Source organism: Taudactylus pleione, unplaced genomic scaffold (genome assembly GCF_031769625.1).
Source record: "Taudactylus pleione unplaced genomic scaffold, aTauple2 ptg000016l, whole genome shotgun sequence".
Taxonomy (NCBI): domain Eukaryota; kingdom Metazoa; phylum Chordata; class Amphibia; order Anura; family Myobatrachidae; genus Taudactylus; species Taudactylus pleione.
Genome location: NW_028284418.1, coordinates 28,529,370 through 28,543,314, shown reverse-complemented (window position 1 = coordinate 28,543,314; position 13,945 = coordinate 28,529,370). Strand labels below are relative to the sequence as shown.

Genomic DNA, 13,945 nt, shown 5'->3' with positions numbered 1-13,945 from the left:
TTTTTAACTAGATTTTAAATATTTTCAAAGAGAGATGTGATTTAATGTTTGTTTCGGCAGATTAAGACTAGAGGCTTTTAATAGAGGCTGGAGCTCAATTCCTCCTGTTGGAATGTTCAGCGGCAGAATTGCGTGTTCTGTACCGTTTAATGGTTAGTGAATCTGGGTAAACTGGTCATTCAAATAGAAGTATCAGTCTTTTTCCTTTCCATAACATTAAAGTATCTTGTGGACATCTTGTGGGTGCTTGCGCTCTCGGCTCTCTAGTTAGCATGTACACCTGGGAGCTCTTGATTTATTGTTTTGCCAACAGCAGCTGTGATGTTGGTACCGTTCCATGTGGATGTAAACTGTGTATTGCGATCCTTAAGTTTGATAGCCAAAAGGAAATAACCGTTCTCAGACATTGTCCTGGAACGTGTCTAGCCCTTTCCAGAGGTAAAACAAAGCACAGTGTACGACTTCTCCCATTTCCTCAGCATAATCTATTATATATGACAACACAGAGATTTATTACACTGGATTTAATGTTTTCAAAACATTTAATTTTACACCATTACCTGGAATTATTGTCTGGTACTGATGTTTATTAAATTGCCCATTTATCATTCCTGAGCTGACCCTTAGGCCAGGAGGTGACACCTCTGTCTAAAAATTGCAGTACATGGAAATGTTGACAACAAAACATTAAACTTTTCTAATTAAAAGAAACAAAACATAGTTGTTTTTTTAGTGTTCCCAGTTGTCACCCATTGTTCTTTATTCCACTTGTGGAAACATTATTTTCTGTGTTATTAAAAGGTACGTAGAACATTACTGCATGCGTGCCACTAACATCCAACAATAAATATATTTGCTTCATTTGGAGTTATCATAAAATATGCAGGTACAGAAGTGTAGTAATAGTAATATGTGTACATACAAATACATAACTTATTTAATTAGTCTGTGTCTGGGGCAGGCATTTAAAAAAAAAAGATGGAAGTTCTCTGTACACTTCCTAACTAGCGGATTTTATGGAAGTTACTCCCAGTTACAGCATTTTTATTTAATGCAACTATTGTGAAAACTGTTTAGTGACTAAGGGGTCTACTTACTAAGCCTTGGGTGGAGATAAAGTGAATGGAGATAAAGTACCAACCAATCAGCTCCTAACTGTTATTTTTCAAACACAGCCGGCGACATGGCAGTTAGGAGCTGATAGGCTCGTACTTTATCTCTGTTCACTTTATCTATCCAAGGCTTAGTAAATAGATCCCTATACTAATTAATTCAAGAAGGTCAGTCCCGAGTCAGATATGCACAGCAGAAGAATGTTTGACTCGTTCACCATCCACCATCACATACACACGCTAATGGGTTCACCTATGTAAACTTGGAGCTTCCACGGCACAAGAGTTAAATGCTTACTCAAGCAGCATTGTTCATTTATTTATTTTGAAATCTGCTGACAAATGATAAGTTTGAAAATCAACTTTAAGAGCTTACTGATTCGCAATAAAAATTCTGTCTGGAACAATCGGTGCATGTGTCACTTTATACTTTTTAGGGCATTAAATATACATGAGTGCATGATTAATTATACAACATTGCAAGAATCACTGTTTCCTTTCACTTACCTAGATATGTTCTGCATGCTGCATATCACATCTCTTGTTAGATAGAAGGCATTTAAAAAAAAAAGTAGATAAGTTTGATGTCCGAGCATTGTTTTATGTAAAGATAAATTACACATACTGTATGCAATGAAGTCTATATGCTAACAGATTAATGAATAGACTCTTACTCAGTGCATGACAAGTGCACAGGGCCGTCAAGAGCCCTCCTCTCTCTCTCTCACTGCCCGATGTGCCACTGCGGCTGCGCTGCTATACAGACACGGCTGTAGAGGTAGTGGGCAGATCAGTGGGGGCAGTCGCTGACCTGAGACCCTCAAGCCGGCACGGGCCTGGCAACGTAGTACTCACCCCCCCCTCTCGGCACCCATGCAAGTGCATGAAATGTGCTTCTTGTGCATTCATCAGGACCCCTCATTCAATTAGAAAATAGATAATCCAAAATAAATATGCAATGCCCTGTGAATAACTCTACTTCATTGCTTTAATCATAAAAAACTAATGTTCCTACATATGTGTATATTAGATACAACATCCTTTTATAACATGCGTAAAAATACCTAGGAGCATGTTGCTGTTCTATCATTCTGATTTAGGGAGTGCGTGTGTGATCAGCTGCAGCCCAGCTGATCAACGTGTAGTCATCGGATCGTTATGTAATGCCGGTGGCTGTTTAGCTGCTGGATCATATACCGACAGCGGCAGCCCAACGGATCAAAATCCAAACTGCAGCAGGTAAGTACCCTAACCATCGCTTAGTGGTGCCTAACCCTAATCTCCCCCCTAGTGCCTAACCCTAACCTCCCCCCCTTAGTGCCTAAACCTAACCCTCCCTCCCCGCACCCTAATCCTAACCCTCTTGGGGGGTGCCTAACCCTAACCCCCTTCCCTAGTGGTACCTAACCCCCCTTTCCCTACCCTAACCCTCCCAGGGGGGTGCCTAACCCTAAGTCCCCCCTGGGGGTCCCTAAACCTAACCCTCCCCCCTCACGGCTCAACTCTAAGACACCCGGCTTACCTTCGTTCGGTATGCCAGGGGTTGGGATTTTGCAGTGGGGCTAATGATAGGCATCAGGATTTTGACGCCTATCTTTTGTCCCATGTCGGGATGTCAGTGTCGGGATGTCGTCGGGCGGGATAGCGCCCGCCGGTATCCTGACTGCATCCCGTAGTCATCTAGTAAACAGAAAATCAGGTGAAGACTAAAGAATGTATAGCACCCTTTTTTATCTGATATGAAACTATTTATTTTTAGGGTTTAATTACACTTAAAATAAGCATGTGATGGTACTTTTAGCACTGAGGGCAACTGGAACACTCCCTGGTTACTTAAATGAACATGTGCGGCATTGAACAAGAGGACTGATGTATGGTCTGCATAATAGGGAAAGGTTAAATCAACCAATTATCTATAATAGGCATTCCTATATCCCTATTTTAAATCACATTGTGAAATGTGTATTTGTGTAACTGCTGAACAGAAGCATTTTGGATTGACTTAATATGAGCTTCATTTCACTTGAGTTGTTTATACAATACAACATCCAAATCTGGCAAATTGCTTCTATACCCGTAAAGTATACCTGACATATAAGACATTGATTAAATTGTATTGATGCATTTCTGTAATTGTAAGCGCAATTAGAAAACAGAACATGGAAGCTTATTTTTTCAAGATTTATGAGGTTGAACAATGTATCAGTCAATGAGGTCAGACCCACATATTTTGGTTAAGGTGACCCCTATTAGAACACAAAGCATGCTGGCTTGTGGTCTCCAAATTAATGACCCTTATTATTGCGATTTTCCTGTTTCACCCATCTAAAAATGATTGATTTATTTCAGAATGTAAATATTTTCCATGCTAATGAGTCTGAACCTTTGGAAGCAATTGGTCGATTGCGGATAAATATTAAATAGAAAATAAACAGCTGCCTATTTCTAGAACTGATTAAGATTTTTTCATATGTCATTTACTTTATGTGCTTACTTACATGGGGAAAAAAACATTTCTAGGTGAAATCAGTGCAGTGCTCAAACGAAACAATTTGTCCATATTCCACAGGATTGTAGCCTACTTTTTTCATTGATAAATATGGAACAATCACTGCACCAGAATTTCCCTTGCTGCATCTGGGCAAATACTATAGTTTGTTCTAGATTGTTTGAATGACACAGTTTTTGAGGAATATTGATCTAAGTAATTTTTTCAACTTTTCTATTTAAGGGCTTGTCTGGTCCCAAAGGAAATTCAGTAAGTACAGTATATTTTATTTATTTTCTCTTTTTTTTGTTCTACTCATTAAATATATGGTGATTTAAAAGTATGAACTGGTAACATTTCTATAAATATTTTTTTTTTCTTGTCTTAGGGAACGACAGGTGTTAAAGGGGAAAAGGTAAGAATTGCAAGATTCACTGATTGGGTCTGAGGCTAAATGTTGAAATGGAGCAATATTCAGTGAGATTCTTTCATAGGGGTGAGAAATTTTGGGAGGTTTAAACATTTTTTCTGTGCAGTGGCATCACATGGGGGGGTGCGGGCCACACCCGGGTGTCACCCGCTGAGGGGTGACACCAAGGTGCAGACTCCCCCTCAGTGACAGGAGCCGGGTGCTGTACTGTATAATTAAGTGCAGCACTCGGCTCCTGACACTGTGAGGGAGCCAACTGGCACTGCACACAGGGCAGTCAGCACCTCCGGCACCCCCCTGCCCCCCAGTAACAAGCACAGTGACGGGACCATAGGGGTTTGGCCGCGAGGCTAAGCACTTTCCTGCATGGTCACGCCCACTTCTGCGAGGCCACACCCACCGCGTGCACAGCATCCTTCCTCACACCAGTTGACACTTCGGGGAGGGACGTCACTGTTTATGTGTACTTTCATTTTAATTATATTAATTAATATTTTAATTTAATTAATTATAATTGTGACATTAACATGCTGTGGCATAATAAGGCACTGTTATACACCATTCAAAATGTGATGAGCACTCACTAACACATGGACTGCCAACAGGCACATGGAATACGTACAAAGAAAGCTCACAAGTTACAACATCAGTTAAAGAGAACTATATTATTTTATTGTTACCTATATACACCAGGTGCAGTGCAATAATAACCCTGAAATGTCGTTCCCTGTGGTTTATTCGTACCATTGTACAGCACGCATTTGCTTGAAAGGTCATGTGTATTGTTATCTATATTTCATAAAAGTGACTGATGTCTTCAGTTTATGAACGCGCCTCGTAGGAGAGACTGATTTGTGTCATAGGAGAGTGTTGGAGAATAGATGTAACATTTATAGCCTTTTGTGTCTGTTTTGTAGAGATATGTTCTTATTGTGTATGGCTTAGGTCATATAGGGAACAATTTGAAAGTGATTGATGACAGAGAGAAAATGACAAGCACATTTTAGGTCATATCATCCAGAAAAATAATATATGTATGACGCATGGCTCCTCTTCTGAGTAAACACACTCCTCTACCCTTTCTTAGAAATGCTAAGTGAAAAGTAGTTATGCTGACAAAGAGGTCCACTGCTCAAAGCTTGACCATTAGGTGGCACTGTAAACTCTCTATCAGCTGACAATGAGTCTTATTGACAGGCAAAAGGGTCAGCTCTATTTATTTATTTGTTTAAAGGGAAAGTGTATGGTGGCGAATAAAGAACGGCCCTACATACAGTGAACGGTCTGTTCCCAGCAAGGTAATCTTAAATGGAGGCCAACTGGCAGCCCGTAGCAAATAGTACTCCAACCTAGATGGGGCCAACTGCCAGCCCATCACCCAACTCAACTCCTAGATGGGGGCCAACTGCCAGCTCATCACCTAACTGAAATCCTAGATAGGGGCCAACTGCCAGCCCATCACTAATCACTCATAGTAATCAGCTCCCCTCCCACCTGGACAAAGTGGTACTGCTGACCCCAGTAAAGTAGAATTATCCAAACCCATGTTCTGGTGGGGAGGGCACCTCAAAGCTTACAAGAAGACAGTCATTGCTACCGTTCTTTCCCACAAAAAATAACGACAATTGCAAAAAAAATAAAATAATAATAATAATAATGGGAGGGTGGATGGGATGTCCGAAGAGCAAGAGACCTCCATGAAGAGCAAGAGACCTCCAAGAATCAGTAATATAAAACACTATGCCACACCCCCACTGAACACTAAAAACCCTCTACGTAATACTGTAGGCCCAATTAGAGAACATACCACACTAGACCGAACCCCCTAATAATTTAACCCCTGTTGTTAAAGTGTATGCTGACACATCCTAGAGGTTTAAATGACAACATGCATATTGAATACCTTCTGTCTTCCTTCTGTTACTTCCAACATAAATGTAGCAAGCCCATGTTCTGTGCTTCCATACATTTATACTGTACACTTATAGGAAAATAAAGTAAACATACACAGTGCTAATAGATTTCATTTATTTTCACTTAAAAATAAATGCTCAACAGTATTCCTACACTCATATTGTAAATTGTATATTATGTATGCATATTGTATATCCATTTTATCCATCTGACTTGGCACTAGTGGCGGCTATTCTAAAGTATTATATAGGTTAGAAAGAATTATGCAGTATATGAAAAGGTGTAAGAAACACACTTCACATTATAAAAGGACAAATTTAAACGTATTCCTTGTTATATTAATGTTGTCTAGTCTATGTCTAGTCTCCTACATTGTTTTTTTTATCCAATCCTGTTTTGCTCAAGAATAAAATGGGTTTGGCTGCAAGTTGGCAACTGAAAGAGGATAAACCCAGCGCTCTCTGACCAAAAAGGTGAAAGTAAATTGGGATACTGCACTTAACAATACAGACAGTATCCTTCCTGACAGAAATAAAGATGTACAGCTAGATCCCTGTGAGACTGCCATGTAGGTTATATAGACTGGGAGATTATTGCTTTGCAGTTTTCCTTTGTATGAATGACCTTTCTTGCTCTTGAAATATTTGAACCCAGCACAACAACATTATCACCATCTCTGCTGCCTGATCAGTTCTAGAAGCTGGGTACTAAAGTAGTATGGGTTTATGCGTTCTGTATGGGTTTATGCATTCTGTATGGGTTTATGCGTTCTGTATGGGTTTATGCATTCTGTATGGGTTTATGCGTTCTGTATGGGTTTATGCATTGTGTATGGGTTTATGCGTTCTGTATGGGTTTATGCATTCTGTATGGGTTTATGCGTTCTGTATGGGTTTATGCATTGTGTATGGGTTTATGCGTTCTGTATGGGTTTATGAATTGTGCATGGGTTTATGCGTTCTGTATGGATTTATGAATTGTGTATGGGTTTATGTGTTCTGTATGGGTTATGCATTCTGTATGGGTTTATGCATTCTTTATGGGTTTATGCGTTCTGTATGGGTTTATGCGTTCTGTATGGGTTTATGCATTGTGTATGGGTTTATGCGTTCTGTATGGGTTTATGCGTTGTATATGGGTTTATGCGTTCTGTATGGGTTTATGCGTTCTGTATGGGTTTATGCATTTTGTATGGGTTTATGCATTGTGTATGGGTTTATGCGTTCTGTGTGGGTTTATGCGTTCTGTATGGATTATGCATTCTGTATGGGTTTATGCATTCTGTATAGGTTATGCATTCTTTATGGGTTATGCATTGTGTATGGGTTTATGCGTTCTGTATTGGTTTATGCATTCTGTATAGTTTATGCATTCTGTATAGGTTATGCATTCTGTATGGGGTTATGCATTCTGTATGGGTTTATGCGTTCGGTATGGGTTTATGCATTCTGTATGGGTTTATGCATTGTGTATGGGTTTATGCGTTCTGTATGGGTTTATGCATTGTGTATGGGTTTATGCATTCTGTATGGGTTTATGCGTTCTGTATGGGTTTATGCATTGTGTATGGGTTTATGCGTTCTGTATGGGTTTATGCGTTCTGTATGGGTTTATGCATTGTGTATGGGTTTATACGTTCTGTATGGGTTTATGCATTTTGTATGGGTTTGTGCGTTCTGTATAGGTTATGCATTGTGTATGAGTTTATGCATTGTGTATGGGTTTATGCATTTTGTATGGTTTTGTGCGTTCTGTAGGGGGTTATGCGTTCTGTATGGGTTTGTGTGTTCTGTAGGGGGTTATGCGTTCTGTATGGGTTTATACGTTCTGTATGGGTTTATGCATTGTGTATGGGTTAATGCATTCTGTATGGGTTTATGCATTCTGTATAGGTTATGCATTCTGTATGGGTTATGCATTGTGTATGGGTTTATGCGTTATGTATTGGTTGATGCATTCTGTATATGTTATGCATTCTGTATTGGTTTATGCATTCTGTATGGGTTTATGCATTCTGTATGGGTTTATGCGTTCTGTATGGGTTTATGAATTGTGTATGGGTTTATGCGTTCTGTATGGGTTATGCATTATGTATGGGTTTATGCATTCTTTATGGGTTTATGGGTTCTGTATGGGTTTATGCGTTCTGTATGGGTTTATGCATTGTGTATGGGTTTATGCGTTCTGTATGAGTTTATGCGTTCTGTATGGGTTTATACGTTGTGTATGGGTTTATGCGTTGTGTATGGGTTTATGCGTTCTGTATGGGTTTATGCGTTCTGAATGAGTTTATGAGTTCTGTATGGGTTTATGCGTTGTGTATGGGTTTATGCATTCTGTATGGGTTTATGCGTTCTGTATGCGTTTATGCGTTCTGTATGGGTTTATTCGTTCTGTATGGGTTTATGCATTGTGTATGGGTTTATGCGTTCTGTATGGGTTTATGCGTTCTGTATGGATTATGCATTCTGTATGTGTTTATGCAATCTGTATGAGTTTATGCATTCTGTATATGTTTATGCGTTCTGTATGGGTTTATGCGTTCTGTATGGGTTTATGCATTCTGTTTGGGTTTATGCGTTCTGTATGGGTTAATGCATTCTGTATGGGTTTATGCATTCTGTATAGGTTATGCATTCTGTATGGGTTATGCATTGTGTATGGGTTTATGCGTTCTGTATTGGTTTATGCATTCTGTATAGTTTATGCATTCTGTATAGGTTATGCATTCTGTATGGGTTTATGCATTCTGTATGGGTTTATGCGTTGTGTATGGGTTTATGCGCTCTGTATTGGTTTATGCATTCTGTATAGTTTATGCATTCTGTATAGGTTATGCATTCTGTATGGGGTTATGCAGCCTGTATGGGTTTATACATTCTGTATGGGTTTATGCGTTCTGTATGGGTTTATGCGTTCTGTATGGGTTTATGAATTGTGTATGGGTTTATGCGTTCTGTATGGGTTATGCATTCTGTATGGGTTTATGCATTCTTTATGGGTTTATGGGTTCTGTATGGGTTTATGCGTTCTGTATGGGTTTATGCATTGTGTATGGGTTTATGCATTGTGTATGGGTTTATGCGTTCTGTATGGGTTTATGTGTTCTGTATGCGTTTATCCGTTCTGTATGGGTTTATGCATTGTGTATGGGTTTATGCATTCTGTATGGGTTTATGCATTGTAAAGAGCATTATTCAAATTTAAATGACACCAGTAATGATTAACTGTCTTATTGCTCTGTTTATAAGCTTATCTTGCCTAAAAAAGTATGAAGATTGGCCAAGCAACACGCCCAAAATGCATCTGGATGATTCATTAGTAGTAGTAGTTTTCTTATTGCTTCTACTGATGAGTTGTTGTTTTGCTATATACTTTCATAGTTATGACTCAAGACCAGTGGCGGATTTTTCCTAGAGACTGCAGGGCTGCAACTTCCTCAGTAAAATCCCCCACTCCCAGTAAAGTAACCAGTTTGACTGTACACTGGGTGGCTTCCCAGTGTACACTGGGTGGCTTCCCTGGACTACCTACCTGCTAATCAAATGCCAGACAGGCAGCCCAAAGGGAAGGTGTTTTCCCACCCTGGGACTGCCAGTCCGGACCACGTTTAGTAGAGAAAGTGCTTCCAATATAAAGCTACTCCCTGCCTTTCCATCAGCCTTACCTGGCTTCTAGGGGCTGCAACCGATGCAGTCCCTAGAAATGGTGCTTGTGCGCAATGCACCTAGCAGGCTCTGCAAGTGTGACAGTCCGAACCTCACTGGGCTCACTCAGACCGGACTGCACATGGTAACAGCTGCCACTGGTCAAGACACTTCTAAAAAAATATATTTTTTTTATATCATATAAAGTTAATTTACAATTGAAAATATTTATTGGTTTGTAAGAGAGTGTAGTGTGAGGGGAAGCTTAAGGATGGGGTTTCCACTTGTCTGATCCACGTGCTGTTTGTGAACAGAATATAGTCAGTGATTCCAAGAGGAGGGGGGAGCGGGTACTAATTACCCGGTCCCGGGCTTCCTTGGGGGGGGGGGCATGTCGGGGGCCCTGGTCCGGCGCCGCCCCCCCTTCCTCTTTCATTACAGCAGCCCAGCACATGCTGCTGTGTGCTGGGCTGCACTGAGAGACTGCTCGCGCCTACAAAGTAGCAGTCGCAGCAGTCTCCTATGCCTGTGGGGCGAGAGATCACACTGATCACGCCTCCCACTGGTATGCGCCAGGCTCAGGGGGCTCACAGCGCCCCCCTCCCCAGTGCACGGCGCTGCAAAGCTATTGTTTTTATTACTTTTCCCCTAAGGGGGCGTGACCATGCCTCCCACGATTACGTCACGCCACTCTTCACCCAGGCCCGGCATCGCTCTTGGTGCTTCTGTATATAGTAAAACAGCAGAATTCACTATTACCCATTAGCTTGATCTGTATTTACTATTTTTCAAGCTACAAAAGTAAATTGTATTTTAATCTGCATCTAGCATTGCTGGTTTCTGTGCACGTGCTGCAGTGAGTGTGCACTGCTAGGATAAATAGTGCCATCAGCTTTCAATTTGTTGTACTCAGCAGGAAGAGCCATGTAAAACACATCATCTTATTTTTCTATTTTAGCATAACTAAACACATTTCTCTAAACTACCGCATAGGGAAATTAGTGGTGTTACCCATAGCAACCAAACAGACATTTGCTAAACTGTAGTACAAAGTAACAGTTAGAACCTGATCAGTTGTCATGAGCAACACTACATTTTTCATGCACATTCATTTTTATGTAAATGTCCCCAATTGTTCATTCGGGATTGTACTAAAATAAGATGATACACTGAACACAGATATGCTGTCACTCCAGTCCTAGCACTAATGAAATATTGGTTTTGATCTATCTAGTGCAAGATAGGTTAATGAAATCAAATATTTGATTGGTTGCTGTGCACAAGAGTCAAACTGTGCTGTGTGAACCATGATGTAAAATAATGCTTTAATAAGGTTGTCTATTGCTATAGTGTAGCTGTCCAAAATGAAATTTTTGCAATGTTACAGTGTGTTTTTCTTGTTTTAACCTCAAGAAAATGTTTTGCTTGCTCTTGGATGTGCGATTTGACAAGCTGCATGGTTTCTGGCCCGGCGGCACCTGTGCCCGGCTTGTGGGATACCTAGAGAGGCAATCGACTGCATGGAGGGCCGCCAGGTGTCCCCTTAAGACATGTACTGTGCCCAAATGTTTACTCCCAGACTACTCTTTTTTTTCAGCACATGTGACATCATAAAGTCATCATGAAGTCACATGTGTTGGAGGAGGTGGCAGGGGCCTCGCCAGGGTGCTTAAAATCCTTGCTATGGCTCTGGTGAAAACTCAGTATCAATAGAGGGGTTGGGTATGAAATCCCGGCGGCTTAATAGCCGCCGGGTGAAATACCGACAGTGCAAGCCCGAAAGCAGGAGAGTCCGGACGGCGCAGGTAAGTCGCCTAACCCCACCCTTCTCCCCCCCTAACCCTAACCCTTCCTTGGGGTGCCTAACCCTAAAACTCCCGGGGTGGTGCCTAAGTTCCCCTGGGGTGCCTAAACCTAACCCCCCCTATCCGCACCCTAAACCTAACCCTCACGGGGGTGCCTAACCCTAACCTCCCCCAAGTGGCCCCTAACCCCCCCCCCCTTCCCCTAGCCTAACCCTCCCCGGGGGGAGCCTATACCAAAGTGCCCCCGGGGGTACCTAAACCTAACCCTCCCCCCCCCCGCGGCTAACTGCTAAGGACGCCTGGACTTACCTCGTTTGGTCCGGTGTCCTTCGGCATTCAGGCAATTGGATTAAGATAGGCGTCGGTATTTCTATGCCTATCTTAAGTCCCATGTCAGGCTTCTACATTCGGGATATAGAACGGTGGTATTTAGTCGGCCTGTCTATTGACTGCATCCCCAATAGAGTTAACTTTGCATTTTAAATGCTACATTCATGTTTGTACTCTTTCCACCCATATGTATAATTGTTAGAATCAATGCCTTAATATGTATTAAACAATATTAATATTAACTATAAACATTGGGTTCTATAAAATGTGTGACCTTACAAGGTTTTTCCCTATGTTTTTCATTTCAGGGTCACTGCGGGGATTACTCTCACAGGGTAAACATTGCCTGTTATTTACCTATATATACTGTTCCCTAAGCATTACAAATGCTGCATGCTCGAACAGCACTTAATTGAAGTGTTTATTTTTCTGTATAATCATATTGCACATCTCATTACAGTCCATCCACAGGGGGAACACAGATTTAACATGACTAATGAATTTGAGTTTGGATGTGTTTTAATCAAGGATTTGTATGGTGGAGATATGCACTAATATATGTGATTATACTTTGCATTTGTCTGCAGGGTTATTTGCAGAGTAATACTCATTGGGCATAGACAAAATAGCGTAGTTTGTAATAAAATCCGAGCCATCTGCATATATTTACAAATACACACACACATGGTTATAGACAGGGATGATTTGGAAACCTATCCGATGAAACTAAACTAGCAAACGAATTGCCGACTTCCAGTGTGGAGCTACAGTACAGTCTATGGACATCCAGTACTTGCCAAATATTGCTAATACCTGTTTCACATAATATGAGATACTTTTCTAACAACTCAATCAGGATGTAATGTGCAGAGCAGTTACTGATAGAGGAAGGATTAACACAAGATGTTCAGCATATGTTCTTACAGTTTATTTTTCTAAGTACTGCTTTTTCCCTTCCAAAAACGTGATTCAAAATTCTGGATTTTGTTTTACTTAGCAGATCATTCTACCAGACAAAAAGCTGGAAAGTGACTAATATGACATGTTAATAGACCATGCTATAAAAAATGCAGCCCAAATCATAGATAGTATTAGCAATAATTAAATGTTCTGTGAAATGTGTCACTACAATACATTAATGAGAAAGCACCTGAAGCAACACTTTATGGGGGAAATGTAATAGAGTCTGAGTTTTTGTGCGACTATGGACTCAATTTGCAGCGAGTATTACACAAGTTTGTTCTTAAACTCGCACTATGTAATAGCTTGTGAATTGTAGTGTGCGAGTGTGTAAGAAATGCGAGTCAATACGAGTTTTCCTGTTTGAAGTGTGTGTCCTGTTGGAGTTTCATTACAAGGTGCTAGTTTTTCAGAAGCCTGCATAGATCAGTGAGACCTGTGCAGGCTTCTGTGTGTCAAAAGTGTTAAAAAATGTGAAAAACAATAACATGGGGTCCCCCCCAAAAGCACAACCAGCACTGGGCTTTGCGAGTCTACTCTGTGCTTGTTGCTGATAAAATGGGGGACCTCTACTTCTTTTTCCCCCCGTATGTCACTACCAGCACCAACTCACAAACCCCTGTACTGGTTGTGGTTTTTGGGGAGGGGACCCCATGTCAGTTTTTGTTCTTTTTTTTAACTCTTTCCTACTCTTTTAACACAGAGAAGCCCGCATGGATCTCACTAATCTGTGCAGGCTTATGCTATACACTCTGCTGCTCAGGCTAAACTCCCTAGCCTGAAGCGAGAGTATTATTTTGCCAGGTTTTTTTCTAGCTCTGTGTGAGTTTCATGCGAATTTATACCTTCTCGGACTCTATTACATCCAGTGAGTGCAAATTTGCATGTTATTTGCCTCAAACTCACACCTTTTTCAAATTAGGACTCTATTACATTTCACCCCATGTTTAAATTAACAAGATGTTACCGAGTAAATAAATAGTGTTGTAACTACCTATCATCTTTCTGACTTCTTTCCAAATTGCATGCCAGGCATTTCATTAGGAGTTAATGGCATGGTTTATGGGGTGGAGCGAGAAGAAAAGCATTATCAGATGAAATGTACAAGCCTCTCAGAACCTTGGTATAAAGGTCTGTCTGCCAGCCATGAGCTATGGACTGAAAAATCATTGACCTGCCATCACCATGTGCAAAGTAATAGTGCCCAACTCATGAGTGTTCAGGCTTATATACTACATATACTACTAGTAACCTAAGTG

The 13,945-nt window shown here is 40.8% G+C and overlaps 1 protein-coding gene across 9 annotated transcripts in view; it reads left to right on the top strand.

Annotated features, from left to right (window-relative positions):
- LOC148541905 (uncharacterized) overlaps nucleotides 1-13,945 on the top strand; it is a 165,025-nt gene that overhangs the window by 43,407 nt on the left and 107,673 nt on the right. For all 9 annotated transcript variants that reach the window (XM_088475402.1, XM_088475437.1, XM_088475446.1 and 6 more), the window contains 3 exons: nucleotides 3,844-3,870; nucleotides 3,989-4,015; nucleotides 12,035-12,061. In XM_088475402.1, coding sequence (XP_088331528.1) covers nucleotides 3,844-3,870; nucleotides 3,989-4,015; nucleotides 12,035-12,061 — 81 coding nt within the window. The remainder of the gene's footprint in view (nucleotides 1-3,843; nucleotides 3,871-3,988; nucleotides 4,016-12,034; nucleotides 12,062-13,945) is intronic.